At 33.6% G+C, this 17572-nt stretch overlaps 1 protein-coding gene across 1 annotated transcript in view; it reads left to right on the forward strand.

Annotated features, from left to right (window-relative positions):
- Positions 1–6622, forward strand: part of ADAM10 (ADAM metallopeptidase domain 10) — a 167837-nt gene extending 161215 nt beyond the window's left edge. Inside the window, exons 15-16 of the mRNA XM_074234574.1 lie at positions 3591–3717; positions 4333–6622. Coding sequence (XP_074090675.1) covers positions 3591–3717; positions 4333–4427 — 222 coding nt within the window. The 3' untranslated portion in view covers positions 4428–6622. The remainder of the gene's footprint in view (positions 1–3590; positions 3718–4332) is intronic.
- The last annotated feature ends 10950 nt before the right edge of the window (positions 6623–17572 follow it).

The raw sequence follows: 17572 nt of genomic DNA on the forward strand, positions 1-17572 counted from the left end.
CATTTTCCCAGCCTGGGCCTGGTTTGGGGTGTTTCTTGAGCTTTTGGGATGCTCCCACAAGGGTCTCAGTGTGTGAGGCTCTGTCCTCCCTCCTGGTCTTTGAATGACCATAAGCACCTCCCTCTGCCACGGGGCTGAGGTGGGGGGGAGGGCTAGACTGCTATCAGGATCTGAATGTGGTCAGAGCCCCTGAATCCTGTTCCAGGGGCAGAGGACAGAGCTCTGCAGTCTCTCTTCACTCCCCTCCCTCAGCTCAAGGGCTCATTCCCTGGAGGTTCCTGCTTCCTGCTTCTGTTTCCTGGATCAGGGCTGGGGAAAGACCATGCTGCTTGCTGTGTGCCCTGAGGGCTGGGCTCCATGTGCTCGCTCTGGCAGAGGTCCCCCGCTGTTCCCCCACTTTGTGCCCGGTGCTCCTCGGGGTGCAGCTCAGGAGACTCCCCCGCTGCTGTGAGCTGAGACTCCCAGCGCCCTGGGGCTGCCTCCAGGAGGCTGGAGTTCTTTCACTCTGGCGGGCCACCCCTCTGGCAGGCCACCCCTCCAACCCCAGGGAATAGAGCCTGTCTGCTCTTTTCCAGATTACCTTGAGTAAGAGAACTGCCTCACTGGGTCCCTTTGTGGGTTCGGTCTCTCGAAAGTTTAGTTAGAGTCCTTAGCTGATGAATTTTATCAGAGAGCTCCTGAGACTCGATCCCTTCTTGTTGCCATCTTGGCTCCCCCGGGCCCCCCCCCCCCCCATTTCCCAGTTTTCTAACATGACCTCCAGTATTTGTTGCTTTCCTTTTTTATCATTTTAATCAACCTTACAGGTGTAAGATGTTATCTCAAAATTATTTTGCTATACATTTCTCTAATCAGTAGTTATTTAGAATATTCTTTTCATCTGACTTTATATAGTTTTGATTCCTTTATCCCCAAACTGCCATTTCATATCCTTTGATCATTTGGGAAATGATTCATATACTTATAGATTTGACAGAGATTTCTATATATTTGACATGAGACCTTTATCTGAGAAACAAAAATTTGTTTCCTAATCTTCTACTTTCCTTCCAGTCTCGACTACATTGGTTTTATTTGTACAAAATCTTTTAAATTTAATGCAATTGAAATTATCCATTTTATACCCCAAGTATTTACCCATTTTATACCCCACAGTATTCTCTTCCACCCTTGTAATCTGCTAATTTTCTTTATCTCATGTCTATTCAAAAATTGTTCCCCTTTCCATAAATCTGATGTCTGTGATGTCTCCCTTTATATTCTTGGCCATGTATTCATTTTAACTGAATCTTGGTAAATGGAGTAAGATACTCGTTCTACCAGACTACTTTTGCAGCTTTCCCAACAGTTTTTTACCAAATAATGAATTATCCCTGAAACTTAAATCTTTACGTTTGTCAAACACACTTAAGTTACTATGTTCATTTGCTACTACGTATTGTATATCTAATCAGTTCCCTTGCTCTACATATCAGTTTCTTAGTACCAGATAGTTTTGCTATTTACATCCGTCTAATATTGTTTAAGTTCTGGTGCTGCTAAATGTCCTTCCTTTTATTTTTTTTCCATTAGTTCCTTTGAAATATTTGAACTTTTGTTCTTTCATATTAATTTTTTGACTTTTCCAAGTCAATAAATTATTTTTTGGTAATTTAATTGAGATAATATTGAATAAATGGCTTAACTAGAATTGTCATTTTTTTTATACTGGTTCTGCCTACCCATGAATAATGAATATTTCTCCACTTTCTTAAATCTGATTTTGTTCGTATGAAATGTGCTTTATAATTATGTTCATATAGGTACTGTTTGTTTTGACAAGTATATTCTCAGGTATTTATATTGTCTATAGTTATTTTAAATCAAGTATTTCTTACTATTTCTTCTTGCAGGGTTTTGTTGGTGATATACAGAAATGTTGATAATTTGTGTGTGTAAATTTCGTTTCCAGTTACTTTGCTAAAATTATTATTTTCACTATATTTTTAGTATTTTTCAAATATATCATCATACTGTCTGCAAAAAGATAGTTTTATTACCTCATTACCCATTCTAATTTCTTCAATTTATTTTTCTCCTTATTGCTATTGCTACCATTTCTAAAATAATATTTAATAAATAACAGATATTCTTGTTTCACTTCTGATCTTATTGGGAAAACTTCTAACTTATCCCCATTTCAAATAATACTCATTGATGGTTTTAGATGGTTGCTTTTTGACGTTTGAAGAAAATACCCACTTATGTATATGCTTCCATGTACTGTTTTAAGTAACCTTAATCACTGAGTGGATGTTGCCTCAATCAAACTGAGACATGAGGAAAACACTAAAAAAGGAGTTTTCTTGATTTTGATCTTGCCACTGGACCCAGATAGGTCTGGAGGAGAAAGTGAGGCTGTTGACTTTGCACCATTCTCTCTCACTTAAATCCAATTCACTTTGCAAATCATGACTTCACCTTCCTGATATCTTATTCCTCTTTGAGAAGGTAGGATAAACAATAAGAATGAGCAGTGAAGCTGAGTTCAAGATCACATATTAACTATAAGAACAAGGACTGGGATATACACCTCTAATTTAATAAATTCTCTTTTCATTACCCATATTACCTTTTCAAAGAGATTACACTAAATATAATTTAACCTTATTTTAAGGACTCAAGGTCTTTCATTGTGAATGCAAGTTATAATGTCATTATGTTGTAATTTAGCTGTTTTCAGATTATCTTGAAATTTATGGGATTTCTTTGCTGTATACTAATTGGCAAGATAACTGATAAGCTTTCTAAATTCTTATATTCATTTTTTAAAACATTTTTTTCTGTCTTATCTATCCTTTACAACTTTTTTCTTTCAGTGTAACTCCCTACTGCAGCTTTTCTCTTCCATCCTTGTAATCTGCTAATTTTATGATTTATAATTGATCTGTTGGGTATCAGGTTCCTTCTCTTTAAAATGAGAATGGAATTGATTGGGTACTCTTTAAAACTCCTTTAAGTTCTAAAATGCTTTGCAAAGCCCATGGGTTTATTTCAAACAGGATTACTCAGTTTAGCATTCATTATTCTAGGCATCATCATAGTTAATATTTATATGGCATTTTCTGTTGCACAAAACTCTATATACAGTACATTATTTTATATGTACTTCATAACCTAGTCAGGTATTGATAGTATAGATTTTTATCTTCATTATACAGTTGAGGAAATGACTTACATAAGTTGTCAGTGACTTAGCCAAGGTCCCAGAGTTTAATATTTGATGGAGCCAGGATTTGAAACCTTTTTTTTAAACTGTTATCCTACTTCATTAAAGTAAGATTAAATAGCTTCTAAATAGAAGATTCAGGCACTATACTTGTACACTATACTTGTGTATATGCACTTATATATTCTAACATATTTTGTTTACTCACAGACTTAAACATTTTAAAATTTTTTTAAACTTATTCTCAGCAAAATTCTAGTAAATATAAATTTGTTAAATAATCTGTTTATGAATATGTGAGGTATATTATCATTTTACATTAGAAATCATGATTTCAGAACTGCTAACTTTATAGTATACATTATTTATCTATTATTTTTAGGCTTACTGGTGGGCAGTTTTGCTTATGGGAATTGCACTGATAATGTTAATGGCTGGCTTTATTAAGATATGCAGTGTTCATACTCCAAGCAGTAATCCAAAGTTGCCTCCTCCTAAACCACTTCCAGGTAAGACAGTTTGAGCAAATTAAATTTTTTGTTCAATAATTTTTTTTGTGTTAGAGTTCTTTATGTAATCAAACAGTAACATAGACCCCTATTAATAAGTGTTATCTTGTGCCACAGGAAATAATTTTAAATATATACATTGCCATTGGAAATGGTATTTCTGAATGTATGAATCCTTATTTTAAGGATATTGTTTTCCAACATAAGTTACAGCTGTTTTAAAAATGCCTATACTGTGTTGAATATTCACCTATTGATTTTTCAAATTCTTTGATTTGAATTTTCATATTTTTAGTATTTTTGTCAGATTTCACATAGCTTTCTTCTATTTGAACTTTCTGTCAAATTTTCAAGGTTTTTCATATCCATACACTCTTATTAAACAAATTATATCTTCAAAGTCTACTAAATGAAGCAAAGATTTAAACAAACCAGCATCCCTTTAGAGAATGTAAACTGAAAGGGTAGGGCTTTAAGTTTTATAACTTATTCTTAAGTCTTATATTTTATGCACATTACTTTTGTGTTCAAAAGTTATCTTGTGTTTGAATTTTAAATCAAAGATAATTTTTTTTAAATTCATGGCCTAATTTGCTTTTATTTGGTATTCTCCAGGCACTTTAAAGAGGAGGAGACCTCCACAAGCAGTTCAGCCACCACAACGTCAGAGACCCCGAGAAAGTTATCAAATGGGACACATGAGACGTTAACTGCAGTTTTTGCCTTGGTTCTTCCTAGTGCCTACAATGGGAAAACTTCACTCCAAAGAAAAACCTATTAAGTCATTGTCCCCAGACTAAGCTCTCAGCATAAGAGTAGAAGAAAAAAAGGCAAGATACTATGTCCTCAGACCAGGTGGAGTTGTTTAAATTTTAATGGCTGAATATTCCAATTTAAAAAAAAAAGAAGGAAGTATCATGTTTTTCTTACAGACAAATATTTTTAATCTAATGGCACAAAGTCTTAGAATACAATTGCGCGCCCCTTATTCCCTGTTCTTCGTTGCTGCGTTTTCTTCACTTGCAGGCAAACATGGCTCTATTAAAACTTTTATTCACAAATTGAAATATATATCTATTTTTCAACTGCCAATCAAGGCTAGGAGGCTAGACCACCTCAACATTGGAGACATCACTTGCCAATGTACATACCTTGTTATATGCAGACATGTATTTCTTACGTACACTGTACTTCTGTGTGCAATTGTAAACAAAAATTGCAATATGGATGTTTCTTTGTATTATAAACTTTTCCGCTATTAATGAAAACAATTACTGTTTTAATTGACATACTCAGGATAACAGAGGATGGTGGTGTATAATGGTCCAGGATTCTATAATGCTTTTACACAGCAGTTTTGAAATGAGAATCAATTTTTTTTCTTATGATAGAATTGGTTCCACTACTCATTTTATCTTTTCAAACAGCTGCTAAAACATAGCACGCAACTGAATATTCTCTGGGGATACAGTTGACAGAAGTGTTATGTAAACTGGGCATATGCAGCATACTGCTTCAAAATGACTTTTTTGTAAGAGTTTGATTTCTTTCAATTTCCTCTAATTATTCAGTTCAGTCTTTTTCAGTTAGTTGAAATTTTATTCATGCTTTAGTGGATATTATACCTGTTGGATTTTTTTTGCACCTACTTATTTTTATTTTTTTGTATATCCTTAACAAATGATATTTCTTAAGTTTTTGTTTTGATTTTTTAAAAAAAATTTGCTGATGTGGAAAAGAAAAAAAGTTGTTCTTATTTTTTACTTTATCAAAAATGGACAACTTTTTCAGCATATTGTAACTGATAATGGATAACCACTAAAAACAATTATTTGCTCAACTGATAGTTAGGCCTACTGACATTTTGTTTTTCTTTTTGTTTAAGCAGCAGTTAAGTTGAAACAGCACAATGTCCCATTCCAAATTTCATTTTTAAGCAGCTGTAAATAATTGGCCTTTTAAGGAAAGAAAGCAAAAGCATTTAATGTATTAACAGGCTTACTGCTATGCAGGAAATGGAAGGGGGCATTAAAAAACATTTAAGCTTGTGACATATTTATTGCTTCTGTTTTCCAACTACATCAAGCTAATCAGATGTAAATGGCTATCATTTTCCTGGCTTCACTTTGAAGGAAAATTTTTTGAAGGTTGGAAAGGCTTCTGTATTTGGGTATTCCTTTTATTTTTCCTTTTTCTTTTTAAGAGTATAAGGTTTACACAATCATTCTCATAATGTGACGCAAGCCAGCAAGGCCAAAAATGCTAGAGAAAATAATGGGATCTCTTCCTTGTAAACTTGTACAGTATGTGGTGACTTTTTTCAAAATACAGCTTTTTGTACATGATTTAGAGACAAATTTTGTACATGAAACCCCAGATTATAAATAATTCTAAACAAACAAATAGGTAGAAATATATGTAATTGCTTTTAAATCATTTAAATACATTTGTTTTCAGACTGTGCAAAGGTTGGAAGTGGGTTTGCATTTCTAAAATGGTGACTTTTATTTTGCAAGAGTTCTTAGTAACTTCTTGAATGTGGTAGACTTTGGATCATGTAAATTTTTTGCTTGTAATGTTATCCTGTGGTAGGGTTTTGGCAGAATACACACTGCCCTATTTTATTTTGAGTCTAAGTTAAATGTTTTCTGAAAAGAGATATGTGCACTGAACTTTCCATTGCAAATCAAGATGTGGTAAAATAAAAAAGATCAAGACAACAGGTGAGATCTAATACTACTGTCAGTTTAATGTCCGCTGTGTTTTATACAGTATCTTTTTTTGTTCACTTTGGAAATTTTTACTAAAACGTTGCAAAAAAAAATAAAAGTATTGTGCAAAGATATGTAAAATTTTTTGAAACTTGAAATGCATTAATAAATAGACTTGATGAAATCAACTCAAAGGTTGCATGCTTTTTCAATGCAAACAACCAAAAGAAGCTATCTCAAGACAATTTCTAAATATGGTGTAATCAGAAGAGCACTGAAGACCTGAGGTTGGATCCTGACTCTCTCTGTGAACTTGGAAATGTCTCTTAAATTCTTGGGGGATTTCCATGTCCTTACTTTTAAGATGATAGAGGGAGGGATCAGACAGATTGAAATTCCACCAATAATCATCTGATTAAATTGTTTGTTCCCCCACTTATTAAAAAAGAAGCATATCTATTAGTATCCAAGTAGTATGGTTCTTTTTTTATTTCTTTTTTTGGAACCTACATAGAAAATAATTTTTTGCTTGTAATGTTATCCTGTGGCAGAATACACACTGTCTTCTTTTATTTTGAGTGTAAGTTAAATGTTTTCTGTAAAGAGATATGTGCATTGAACTTTCCATTTGCAAATCAAGATGTGGTAAAAACAACAAGATTAAGTCTAATATTTCTGTGCTTACAAATTAATATACAACTTTATTTATTAAATTATGTTTGGCATAAAATTTAAAGTTAATTTATTTGTATAATTGAAAATTTTTTATTGAACTTTGTTATAGAAGCTAAATTTTGGTAAATCTAGAATTTTTCATGACCAAAAACTTGAGAATAAATATACTACTATGAAAAGGGCAAAATTGTTGCTTTTGAACTGTAAGTTCTCCACAGTTAAGTGAATATGGAAGGCAATAAATTACAGGAAAAGGAGTAGAGTGGTACAAAGAATAAAGGGGAAAAGGACCCAAAATAAATTGAATAGTTTTTTGCTACATGGGATTTTGTCTATCTTGGTCATTTTCTTTAGTTACTCCTGCTTCTGATAACTTCATTTTTATTGTTTTTATGGACTTTACCAGACTAGAAAAAAAGAACTTTTCTTGTTTTATGTATTGAAATACACTTTAAGGTTACCAATTATTACAATTTCTTGAAGAAGAGTTTTTTTGAATTTTAGTAAACAAAAGAAATGTTATCACTCTTCCATGTTTAATATTTCTAGTGCCTCTGATTTCATTGTTTGTATTCTCATTTTATTATAATATCACTTTTTATTCATTTTAAAATTCTTTGGAAAGTGTTCAACATAATGTCATTAAGAATTAATTTTAAATCTTAGAATGTAATTGTAAATGAGTAGCCATTTACTCATTACGATTTTTCCTGCTGCTTTTGTTGTTGTAACTGTAAAACATGTAAAAAAACCCCTTTTATTCTAGAAGTTATACAGGTGAAATATTCATCATTCTATTCTCTCCCATTTCAGTGCTTCTGTTTTTTTTTAAAAGGTGTTTTTTTCTTAAGATAATTTTTTCTCTTTTGTTTATGCAGCTGGTATTAATTCACTTAATTCTTTCTTTATGGATTCTTACACTTTGTATGTATTCTGATTCCAAAAGTGGATTGCTTAAAGCTGAGTAAATACACTGATGGACTTAGTAATCAAAATGGTTACTGTCAAACTGTATTTTCAGTTACTGTCGCTGTCAATCCCTAAAACTATATTTTGCTCTTAAAAGCTCAATTGGTTTTTTCTCATGTTTTTACATGTCAACTTATCTACAAATAGTGCCACTGAGGGTTGCTTTCTGTATTTGACTTCTTGAAGATCTTAATTTGGCATCCTTTTACATTGGCAATCCCTGTAGCAGTAATAGTAGAAGGACTTCTACAGAATAAATGCTTGAAAGAACATTTTTTTTATTATGATCATAATATTCATGAAAGATTTTAAAACTGTCTTTAGTCTACTTTTTATCAAAGTTCTTTAGTTATCTTAGTATCATAATTTTTAGATTTTTTTTTCAAGGCAATGGGGTTAAGAGGCTTGCCCAAGGCCACACAGCTAGGTAATTATTAAGTGTCTGAGGTTGGACTTGAACTCAGGTACTCTTGACTCCAAGGCCGGTGCTCTAGCCACTGCGCCACCTAGCTGCCCCCTATCTTAGTATCATTTGAAAACATTTTCAAGAATTTGGGAAATCACATCTCCCTGACTTCTCCTATTCCAGAATAAAGAAGTATAGAAATTCTTGTACATATTAGAAAATGGTGTCACTATTCTTAAGAAGAGGGGAGAAAAATAAGAAAAGATATATTCTAATGACTGGTTGGTCTATATGGAACTACATAGATAAAGATATGTTTTATAGTGTCCCCTCAAACAATTTTACAAACCTAACAGTGTTTTTCTGGTTCTGCTTATCTCACTCAGCATCAGCTCATGCAAATCCCTCCAGGCTCCCTAAAATCCCGTCCCTCCTGGTTTCTAATAGAACAATAGTGTTCCATGACATACATATACCACAGTTTGCTAAGCCATTCCCCAATTAAAGGACTTGATTTCCAATTCTTTGCTACCACAAACAGGGCTGCTATAAATATTTTTGTACAAGTGATGTTTTTACCTTTTTTCATGATCTCTTCTGGGTATAGACCCAGTGGTTGTATTGCTGGGTCAAAGGGTATGCTCATTTTTGTAAGGAAAATCTTTTACTCATTTCCAGAGAGGGCAGGGATCAGGGTGAGAACCCTCTTGTATAGTGACAATAGCATAAGGAAGTACAAGGATCCAAGTAAACAACTTGGAAAAGAGTAGAAATGAGTTTTTGGAAGGCACTCAGCATCCTGACCTTTTGTGATGTTACCTTCCTAAATCTATATGGTCCAAGATCTGACATGGCTATGAAATGGGGTGGTTTTTAAATATGGCAAAAAATTCTAAATTATTAACAATTTAAGCCTCAATTATAAATATCTTAGTGAAGACTGTGAATACTTATGACTATATATTTTAAGAAGTCTTATTGCTGTGATTTCTCTTTTAGTTTCTTGTTTTATACTCCTAACAATTTCACTATAGTTCAACTTAAAGGGAAAATTGCCCATTGAAGAGCATAAATAGATTAGACACTGGGGGCAGTGGCAGGTTGGAAAGAGGGAGGAAGAAGTAAAAGAAAATGAACAGGAGCAGTATCACCGGTGGATTTAAAATTATCCTTTATCAATTGTCAATAGTTGAACAATGTGTATTTTAATCTCTTTATTTTTTAAAATTAAATTTGAGTATTAAAAGTTAGCCTATCCTTCCTACTTTCCTTCTGGAAAACAAGAAAAATAAAACCTTTGTTATAAGCATGTATAGTAAAGCAAAAAAAAATTTCTCATTCACCATGTCTAAAAACAAATGTCTTTTTTTCTGAGTCCATCTCTTTGTCTCATCACCAGTCCTCAGGAATTGTGGTTGGTCATTGTATTGATCTATGTTTGTGTGTGTATTAACACAAAATTTTAAAATTTGATTTTAATCAACCATAATCTGACTTCTACCCCAATTATTCTTCCCATTTGAGAACACAAGAAAAAAAAATCCAGTATACACTTCCCTAGTCAGTCAAAACAAATTTACACTTGACCTTATCAAAATGTATTCTGTATTCTGAATTTTTACCTCTCAGGAGGTGGACAACATTTTTCATCATAATCCTTTGAAATCCTGGTTAGTCATTATTTTATTAAAGATTTGAGCCCAGTGATATTCTCTCACATTTGTATACCATAACTTGTTCATCTGTTCCTCAATTTATAGACACCTCCTTAGAATCCCATGTTTTGTCACATCAGAAAGAGCTAAAGGGTGGCTAGGTGGCACATTGGATGGAGCACCGGCCCTGGAGTCAGGAGTACCTGAGTTCAAATCTGGCCTCAGACACTTAATAATTACCTAGCTGTGTGACCTTGGGCAAGCCACTTAACCCCATTTGCCTTGCAAAAACCTTGAAAAAAAATTGTTGTATATCATTGAAATTTATTTTGTTTAGGATTAATCTGTTCCTTAATCTACCTGACTTCTCATTCCTTCTTTTCCTTTTTTTTCCTTTTCTTTATGTTTATTAAGTGAAAGGTAATTCTGTACCCAAGTGTGTGTGTATTTGTACTTTTTCTGACCAGTTTAGATAAACAAGGTTCGAGTGTTAGCTGCTTTCCCCTACTTGTTGGTAGAGACATCTACTTGTGCCCTCCAAATATATGAGATAATATTTCCTTTTCTTCCCTCCTCTCTTTCTGGAATTTGGCTATGATGTTCCTGGGATTTTTCATTTTGGGGTTTCTTTTAGGGAGTAAATGGTGGGTACTTTCTTTTTCCATTTTGCCCTATAACAAAGAGATGTGGACATTTCCTTTTAAGATTTCTTGAAATGTGATTCTAGGCTCTTACCTTGGTCATGATAAATAATAAGTAGCCAATTGAGTCTTAAATTTTGTCCCTGATCTGTTTTCTAGGTGAGTTTTTTTTTTATTGTGAAATGCCTTTTAGTCTTATTTTTTCAGCCTTTTGACTTTGACTGTTTCTTATTGCTTCATGGAATCATTCTAATCCTTAGAAAGTTTGTTAAACTTGGACAAGATTTTCTACCTCTTGTGCTTCACTGTGGTCAATTCTCTAATTCTTTTTTCCATAGCTCTTTATTTCTTTTCTGATTTTTTTTCCCTCAAGTTCTCCCAATTATGAAAACTTTTTTTTTTTAGTTCTCTTAACTCTTCCAAGTATTTCATTTGAGTTTGTGAACTTGTATTTTTCTCCACTGTATTGCTTTTAGATGTTTCGGAGTCATTCTCTTCTCTATTTATGATTGAAACATCTCTGCCACCTGAGCTCATTATAGAAGGGTTCCTTTTTTTGTTTATACATTCTTTCAGCTTGACATTAGGTGTGGGCTCTGCAACACTTCTATATAGAGGGTCTAAAGTGGCTGGCTCTATTGCTGCTTTATTAGGGGTTATTGAGTGTTATTATCATTGACTTTCTTTTTTAAGGTTTTTGCAAGGCAAACAGGGTTAAGTGGCTTGCCCAAGGCCACACAGCTAGGTAAATTATTAAGTGTCTGAGACTGGATTTGAACCCATGTACTCCGGACTCCAGGGCCAGTGCTTTATCCACTATGCCACCTAGCCGCCCCTATCATTGACTCTTAAGGACAAACTGAGATACCCACAAACTTTCAGTACTCTCAGTGTGGTCTGATTCAGGGCAAAGTGATTCCTTTGGTCTAGACTCTGCAAATTCCTGACTTAAAGTAGATTGCTGTTTGGACTCTATTCCTAATGGACAAATAGAAAAATGTGTTGACTTAGGCAGAATTGTGGGCTCCCTTTGGTTCAGGATTCCTGCCTGGGGTATTCCTTTGCAGATTGTGCTAGACATTAGAAGGAAGAGCCCGAGATCTTGGCCATGTTGCTTCTGCTACAACCTTATGAACTTGGTTCTTTCTTTGTATACCACTGAAGGATGTCTTGTAAGTGACAGAGCTACTACCTGACTCTTTACCCTGTTTTAGTGCCTTAAGAGGATTTGGACCTGCCCTAGTGGGAATCTGAGACTTCTTGCCCCTTTCCTGGATGAAGAAGTAGGTGCAATATATTCCAGTCTCTGCCATATCCCCAGGTCCTGCAGGCATTCCTTATCTTCCTATGTTGAGCTCAGCTGGACAAAAGATTGACTGTGACATTTTCTAGATTTTTTTTCATCAAGATTCATTCTGGTGCATACTAGATCTATAAGGAGGGGTTTGTGGAGAGGAGTTTAGCCACTATTATCTTGGCTCTCTTGGCTCTCCTAGGATGTTTTTAAAAATGAGTTTTAACTGAATTTTCTGCTTAGCATTAAACTTGTTTCCATGAGGTAAATATTTGTTAAACTTTTGATTTATTGTGGTAGGTATGAAATCAGAATATTTTCTAATGAGAAAAAAATCTACCATTGAGGAGTGAATATAACTGATTAAATTGTCTTGCTTTGGTTGATATCAGATCATACTTTGTTAATATTGGCTTCTAATGAGTCTTGAAATGAACTCTATGCCTGCTTTAATAAAATAGAATGCTTACTAGCTAGTAGTATAGGATTACTCAGTTTCCTTAATTTATTTTAATGTTTTTATTTTATATTCACTTAACATTTTTTTTAAAAAAATTAGCTAAATACTGTTTTGTTGTTGATCAGTCATTTCAGTTGTATCCAACTCTTGTTGACCACATGTGGGGTTTTCTTCAAAAAGATACTGGAATAGTTTGCTATTTCCTTCACCAGTTCATTTTACAGATGATGAAACTGAAATAAACAGGTTAAATGACTTGTCCAAGGTCATATAGCTTAGTAAGTGTTTGAGGTCATATTGGAATTCAGGAGTCTTCCTAACTCCAGACCCAATACTATCTATCCACTGGACTGTTAGAAAGTTATTATTATATTTTCAAATTATTCTTGGGAATTCTAGAAAAAATTGTTTCCCTAGATACATTGCTTTAGAGAATATTCTAAAAACATTTCATTTTCAGCCCTTGACTTCTGTCTTAAGTACTATTGGCATAAAATCTGGTTTATCATCATAAGTATCCATTTCCTCTACCTCCTCCACTTTATCCTGGTTTTAAGGCTGTTTTTGACCAATATTTTATATACAGTTATGAATGTAGAGATGAGTCCAGTTGCTGTTTTAATTGCATGCATGTGAATAAATTATATTAACTCCTTAAGAAAACCTTTTTTTGAACCTTGAAAACCCATACTTAACACTCTGACAAGACTTTTCCAACCTTTCTTTTTCAGAGCCATTTGTATAATAATGCCAAACATTATTTCAAATAGGAAAAAAAAAAGGTTAGATATTATGTCCTTTGGACTTATTCCCCATCCTCAATGTAGATTTGGGTTCACCAATATGAAAACTCCACATTGTAAAGGAGCAGAATATTAGTCATATGACAAAAAAACTAAAATAAAAACTTCAATATAAGCTGAAGGGTTTAGCATTTGGGTTCTAGTGATAATAAGGTGACATAAATTCTGCTTACTTTCATCTCTGACAAAGTAGAAACATTTTTGAAAGATTGTTTTTAGTATGCTACTCCAGTGAACTGAATACAACTGCTTTCTTTTGTTTTGAGTTCCTTTTCCATACTATTAGTTCACTTTCCTACCTTAGCAAGCAACTAAAGTATTGCCTGGTGAACATTATAGGTAATCATTTATGACTCCATGTTCCATTGAGATGAAATGGAACTGATTGGAGATAACCTTGCACTCTATCCCCTGAAATTTGCCTATTTTGAATAAGTTACAGATAACTTGCTTACATATTTCCAACTCAAATACTTCAATGGTTTTCATCTCTGTGGGAGTATTCCTTCCATTTATACCAATTGCAACCCTATCTATACCTATTCATCTTGAATCGTTATGTTTTGTTCTTTTGGTTGTCCATCTAAGAACCTTCTTTTCATTCTCCTAATGCCACAAGAATATCAAGGAAACATGATATGTCTATTATCCCTCATTTTTGATAATGGCCAGATTGTCCTTTTTCTGTAATTCTTTGATGACATTTTCATCACAGATAACTTAAATTCACCATCCTATTCTTGTATTCACAGTTAAAAAAACTAACTTCTGCACAAATAGAAAAAAAGAAAGAAAAATGTGAGATTTTCAAATGTAAATAACAAACACCTGTAAGAAAGAGAAATTGGTTTAGACGCATTGAATTTAAAGTTAAATAGATGTAGACACTTGGTATTTGTGTGAAATGAATTTTTTGCCTAAAGAATCTTATGATATTATTTAATATTTGGACAGATATGAAGGAGAAAAAGATTTCTTTGGCAAATTATTCTTGTCAGTGTTGAAAGTTGGATCACCTTATTTGAATTCTACCACCCTGTCGTGGCCAATGTACTAGTGTCCTCACTTAGTGAGGAAATGCCAATGATGTCAGTAAACAAGGGTCTGGAAGCATATCAAAACATGACCAGGCACAGAGAAAAAAAAGATCATTTTCCTCCCTTCAAATTCACTTATTTATTAAAAATATAGTCTGTTATTTTTTATTTCATTTTATTTGATTATTCAGTCTATTCACATTCAAAGTTATGAAGATTAGTTTTCTGTTTTCCTTCATTTATTGCCAATATTTATTCCAAATCAGGGTTGTCCTCCCACTTCCTCTTTAAGGATAGTACTCTTTCTCTTGAGTTATTTTAATTATATCTATAGCAACCTTGTTCCTATTGGTTTTCATCTTGTGACACTTAAATACGTCTTCCTTATTTGATTACCCCTTTTTCTTGTTTCGGAGTTTTGTTTAATTTTTTAATGTAATTATATTTTTTATGTAATTACCTACATCTTTTTCTCTCTCACATTGTGAAATAAAATCCCTCTTCCTCTCCTCCTCTTCAATTGCTTTTGTCAGCTTTAAATTTTCATTTTTTGTATCTTTTTCTGAGGAAAGATTTCTTTTCCTTATTCTCTTCAAAGCTTCTTTCTTCCCTTTCTATTTTAGACTTATTTTTGATTCATGCCCCCCCCAAAGTAATTTAATTTGTCATCTGTGCCTTAACTTAGTTGCTGTATTCATTTACCTTTGTTGTATTTCTGTTGTCTTAAGTTCTAGACTGGTTTTCATTTTAGGAATACCCTGAAAAATTTTTTTATTGAGCATTCATCCTTCCTCATTAATGATTGGGCTTAGATTTGCAAAGTGAATTTGTTTCTTGAGCTCCTTTGCTCTTTAAATATTATTTTCATTTCCTTCTGTAATTTTTGGATGATGCCAGAATAGTCTTCTGGTACTTAAATTTCTTTGCATTTCCGTATTTTAAATTTGTGTTTTGGAGTTTACAGCAAATGTTTTTCTGAGAGACTTCTAGTCATTGTTACATTTATATATCTTGTCTTTATGATCAATATGTTTTGTTTGTATGGAGAGAGAGAATGAATATGAATCTTATCAGGAAAAGTGAAGTAAACTATTTATTAAAAATGCAAAATTCCAGCAAAAATTGATCTTAACTGAGAAGGTATTTATCTTTCTGATTCACTGGAGAGGGAGATATGAATGTGCATTGAAAGATAGGTGTATTGTTTAGTTTCTCGATTTGATTTCCTTACAAAACATACATGTTAAAATGTGAGATAAATATGCAACTCACATCTCCTAAAATGCAAATAATTGGTTGGTGTTTAGAATTACTTAACAAATTTGGATATGCCAAGATGAGTTGTGACATTTTGCTTAACTATTTGTCTTGTCTGCCGCTTATTGAATTTTCTGCCTAAAATGTTATGACTTTCCACCTCCCTCTTATGTTTTCTTAAGTTATTTCTTAAAAATTTCCTAACTCATCATATTTGTTTTTACAGTGGTATATTTGGTAATTCTGGTGGCTCACAAATATTTTTGTTTTTTAAGGTTTTTGCAAGGCACACAGCTAGGTAATTATTAAATGTCTGAGGCTGGATTTGAACTCAGGTACTCCTGACTCCAGGGCCGGTGCTCTATCCACTGTGCCACCCAGCTGCCTCTAGTTCACAGTCTTTTACTGCCTATGTTTTAGATATGGAAGAGTCTTAAGAAAATCTTCCATAGCATAGCTACCTAATATACCAGAGATAGCACTAGGAACTTAATTAATGTGTGTTAAGTTGATATATTTGAATATCAGGGTAGTGCTCTAGCTATTTCCAGCAATCTTCTTCTAATTCTTAATACGTGACTAACAAACCTACCTTTTGGGGGCATATGTGCTCTCTTTTCCTCCAGCAATCTCATTTGCTGTTCTTTAAGATTTCTGATTTAACTTATAATACCATCTTAACTTAATTTTTAAAATCTTTTTCTTCTTTTCAACTAGAAATTCTAGTTAAATTTGTGATCAAATTGTGTTTCATTGATGCATGTTTTAGAATTAACTTTTTTTTTCTGAGTTTGTGTTTTAGGTATCCCTTTCTTCATAATTGCTCTTTTTCATTAGTGTCTTTGACATTGTTGCTGTTTATTAATTCTTTTAGCCATATTTTATCAGAAGGGTTTCTAGGCTCTGATTTAGGCCAGAGCAAAAAAAAAAAGAAAACAAAAGAAAACAAAAAACAAAAATGTAGGCTTGTCCCAGGTTGCAGCTCCAATAGAAAGTTCCTGGCCAGCCTGTCAGCTGACTGGAAGATTTTGCAGGATCGGAGTGAGAACTGTAGGCTGACCCCTGGTCATTCACATGGTCATTTTCCTTCTTGGTCACAGTGATAGAGTTGTGGACCTCTATCCCTCATTCATCTCCTACCTTTCCCCCACTTCTTGGGGCTTTCAGAGATCTCATGCAGAGGTCAGACCATGTAGCAAGTAGATTTCTCAGAAGAAAATCTTTTGTGGGAATGGAGAGGGGTGGGGAATAAGTCGGGAAGGATGTGGGAAGAATGGTTAAGAGGATAAGTGAATTGTCCAGGGTCATATAACTGTTAAGTGTCTGTTGAACTCGGGTCTTCCGGTCTCTAGACCCAGTGCACATAGATGGGGTGGTGTTCCTCTTCTTCTACTCTCTTTTCTTGCAGACACTTAAGCAAGGCAAACTTTCAATAAGGACAGCTTGTACCTGATCTGTTTTTCCTATTCCACTATGAGTTTTCCTTTTCTGAATAGGTGAGTGTTTTAGACTGGTCTGAACTCAGCTAAGATTAAAAAAAAATAGCTTTTTTTGTAACTGTTGATAATGTCTGCCTGTTTGATCTCATCTTAATATCAACAAAACTACCCTGGCATTGGTCTGAGTCCAGCTCAGTCTAGAACACTTATATATTCAGAAAAGGAAATGCAGAAGTGGTGTCAAACTTAAGTAGAAAGAAGCCCTGCAGACCACATTTTGATTTAGAGAACTACATATTAACATTATTTGTTTTATTTTATGATTTTATTTACTTCATTAAATATTTCCCAATTACCTTTTAATCTTTCAAGCTATACTTGAGATTGTTATGGACAAGAGAATGTCTAGACAAAACAAATTGAATCCTGATTTGTAGCATTTGCAGATTTCTAAAGTGGAACGTTCATACTGAAATTTTAACAATTGGCTTATACTGATAGGAGCTGA

The sequence above is a fragment of the Macrotis lagotis genome, chromosome 4 (assembly GCF_037893015.1).
Source record: "Macrotis lagotis isolate mMagLag1 chromosome 4, bilby.v1.9.chrom.fasta, whole genome shotgun sequence".
Taxonomy (NCBI): domain Eukaryota; kingdom Metazoa; phylum Chordata; class Mammalia; order Peramelemorphia; family Peramelidae; genus Macrotis; species Macrotis lagotis.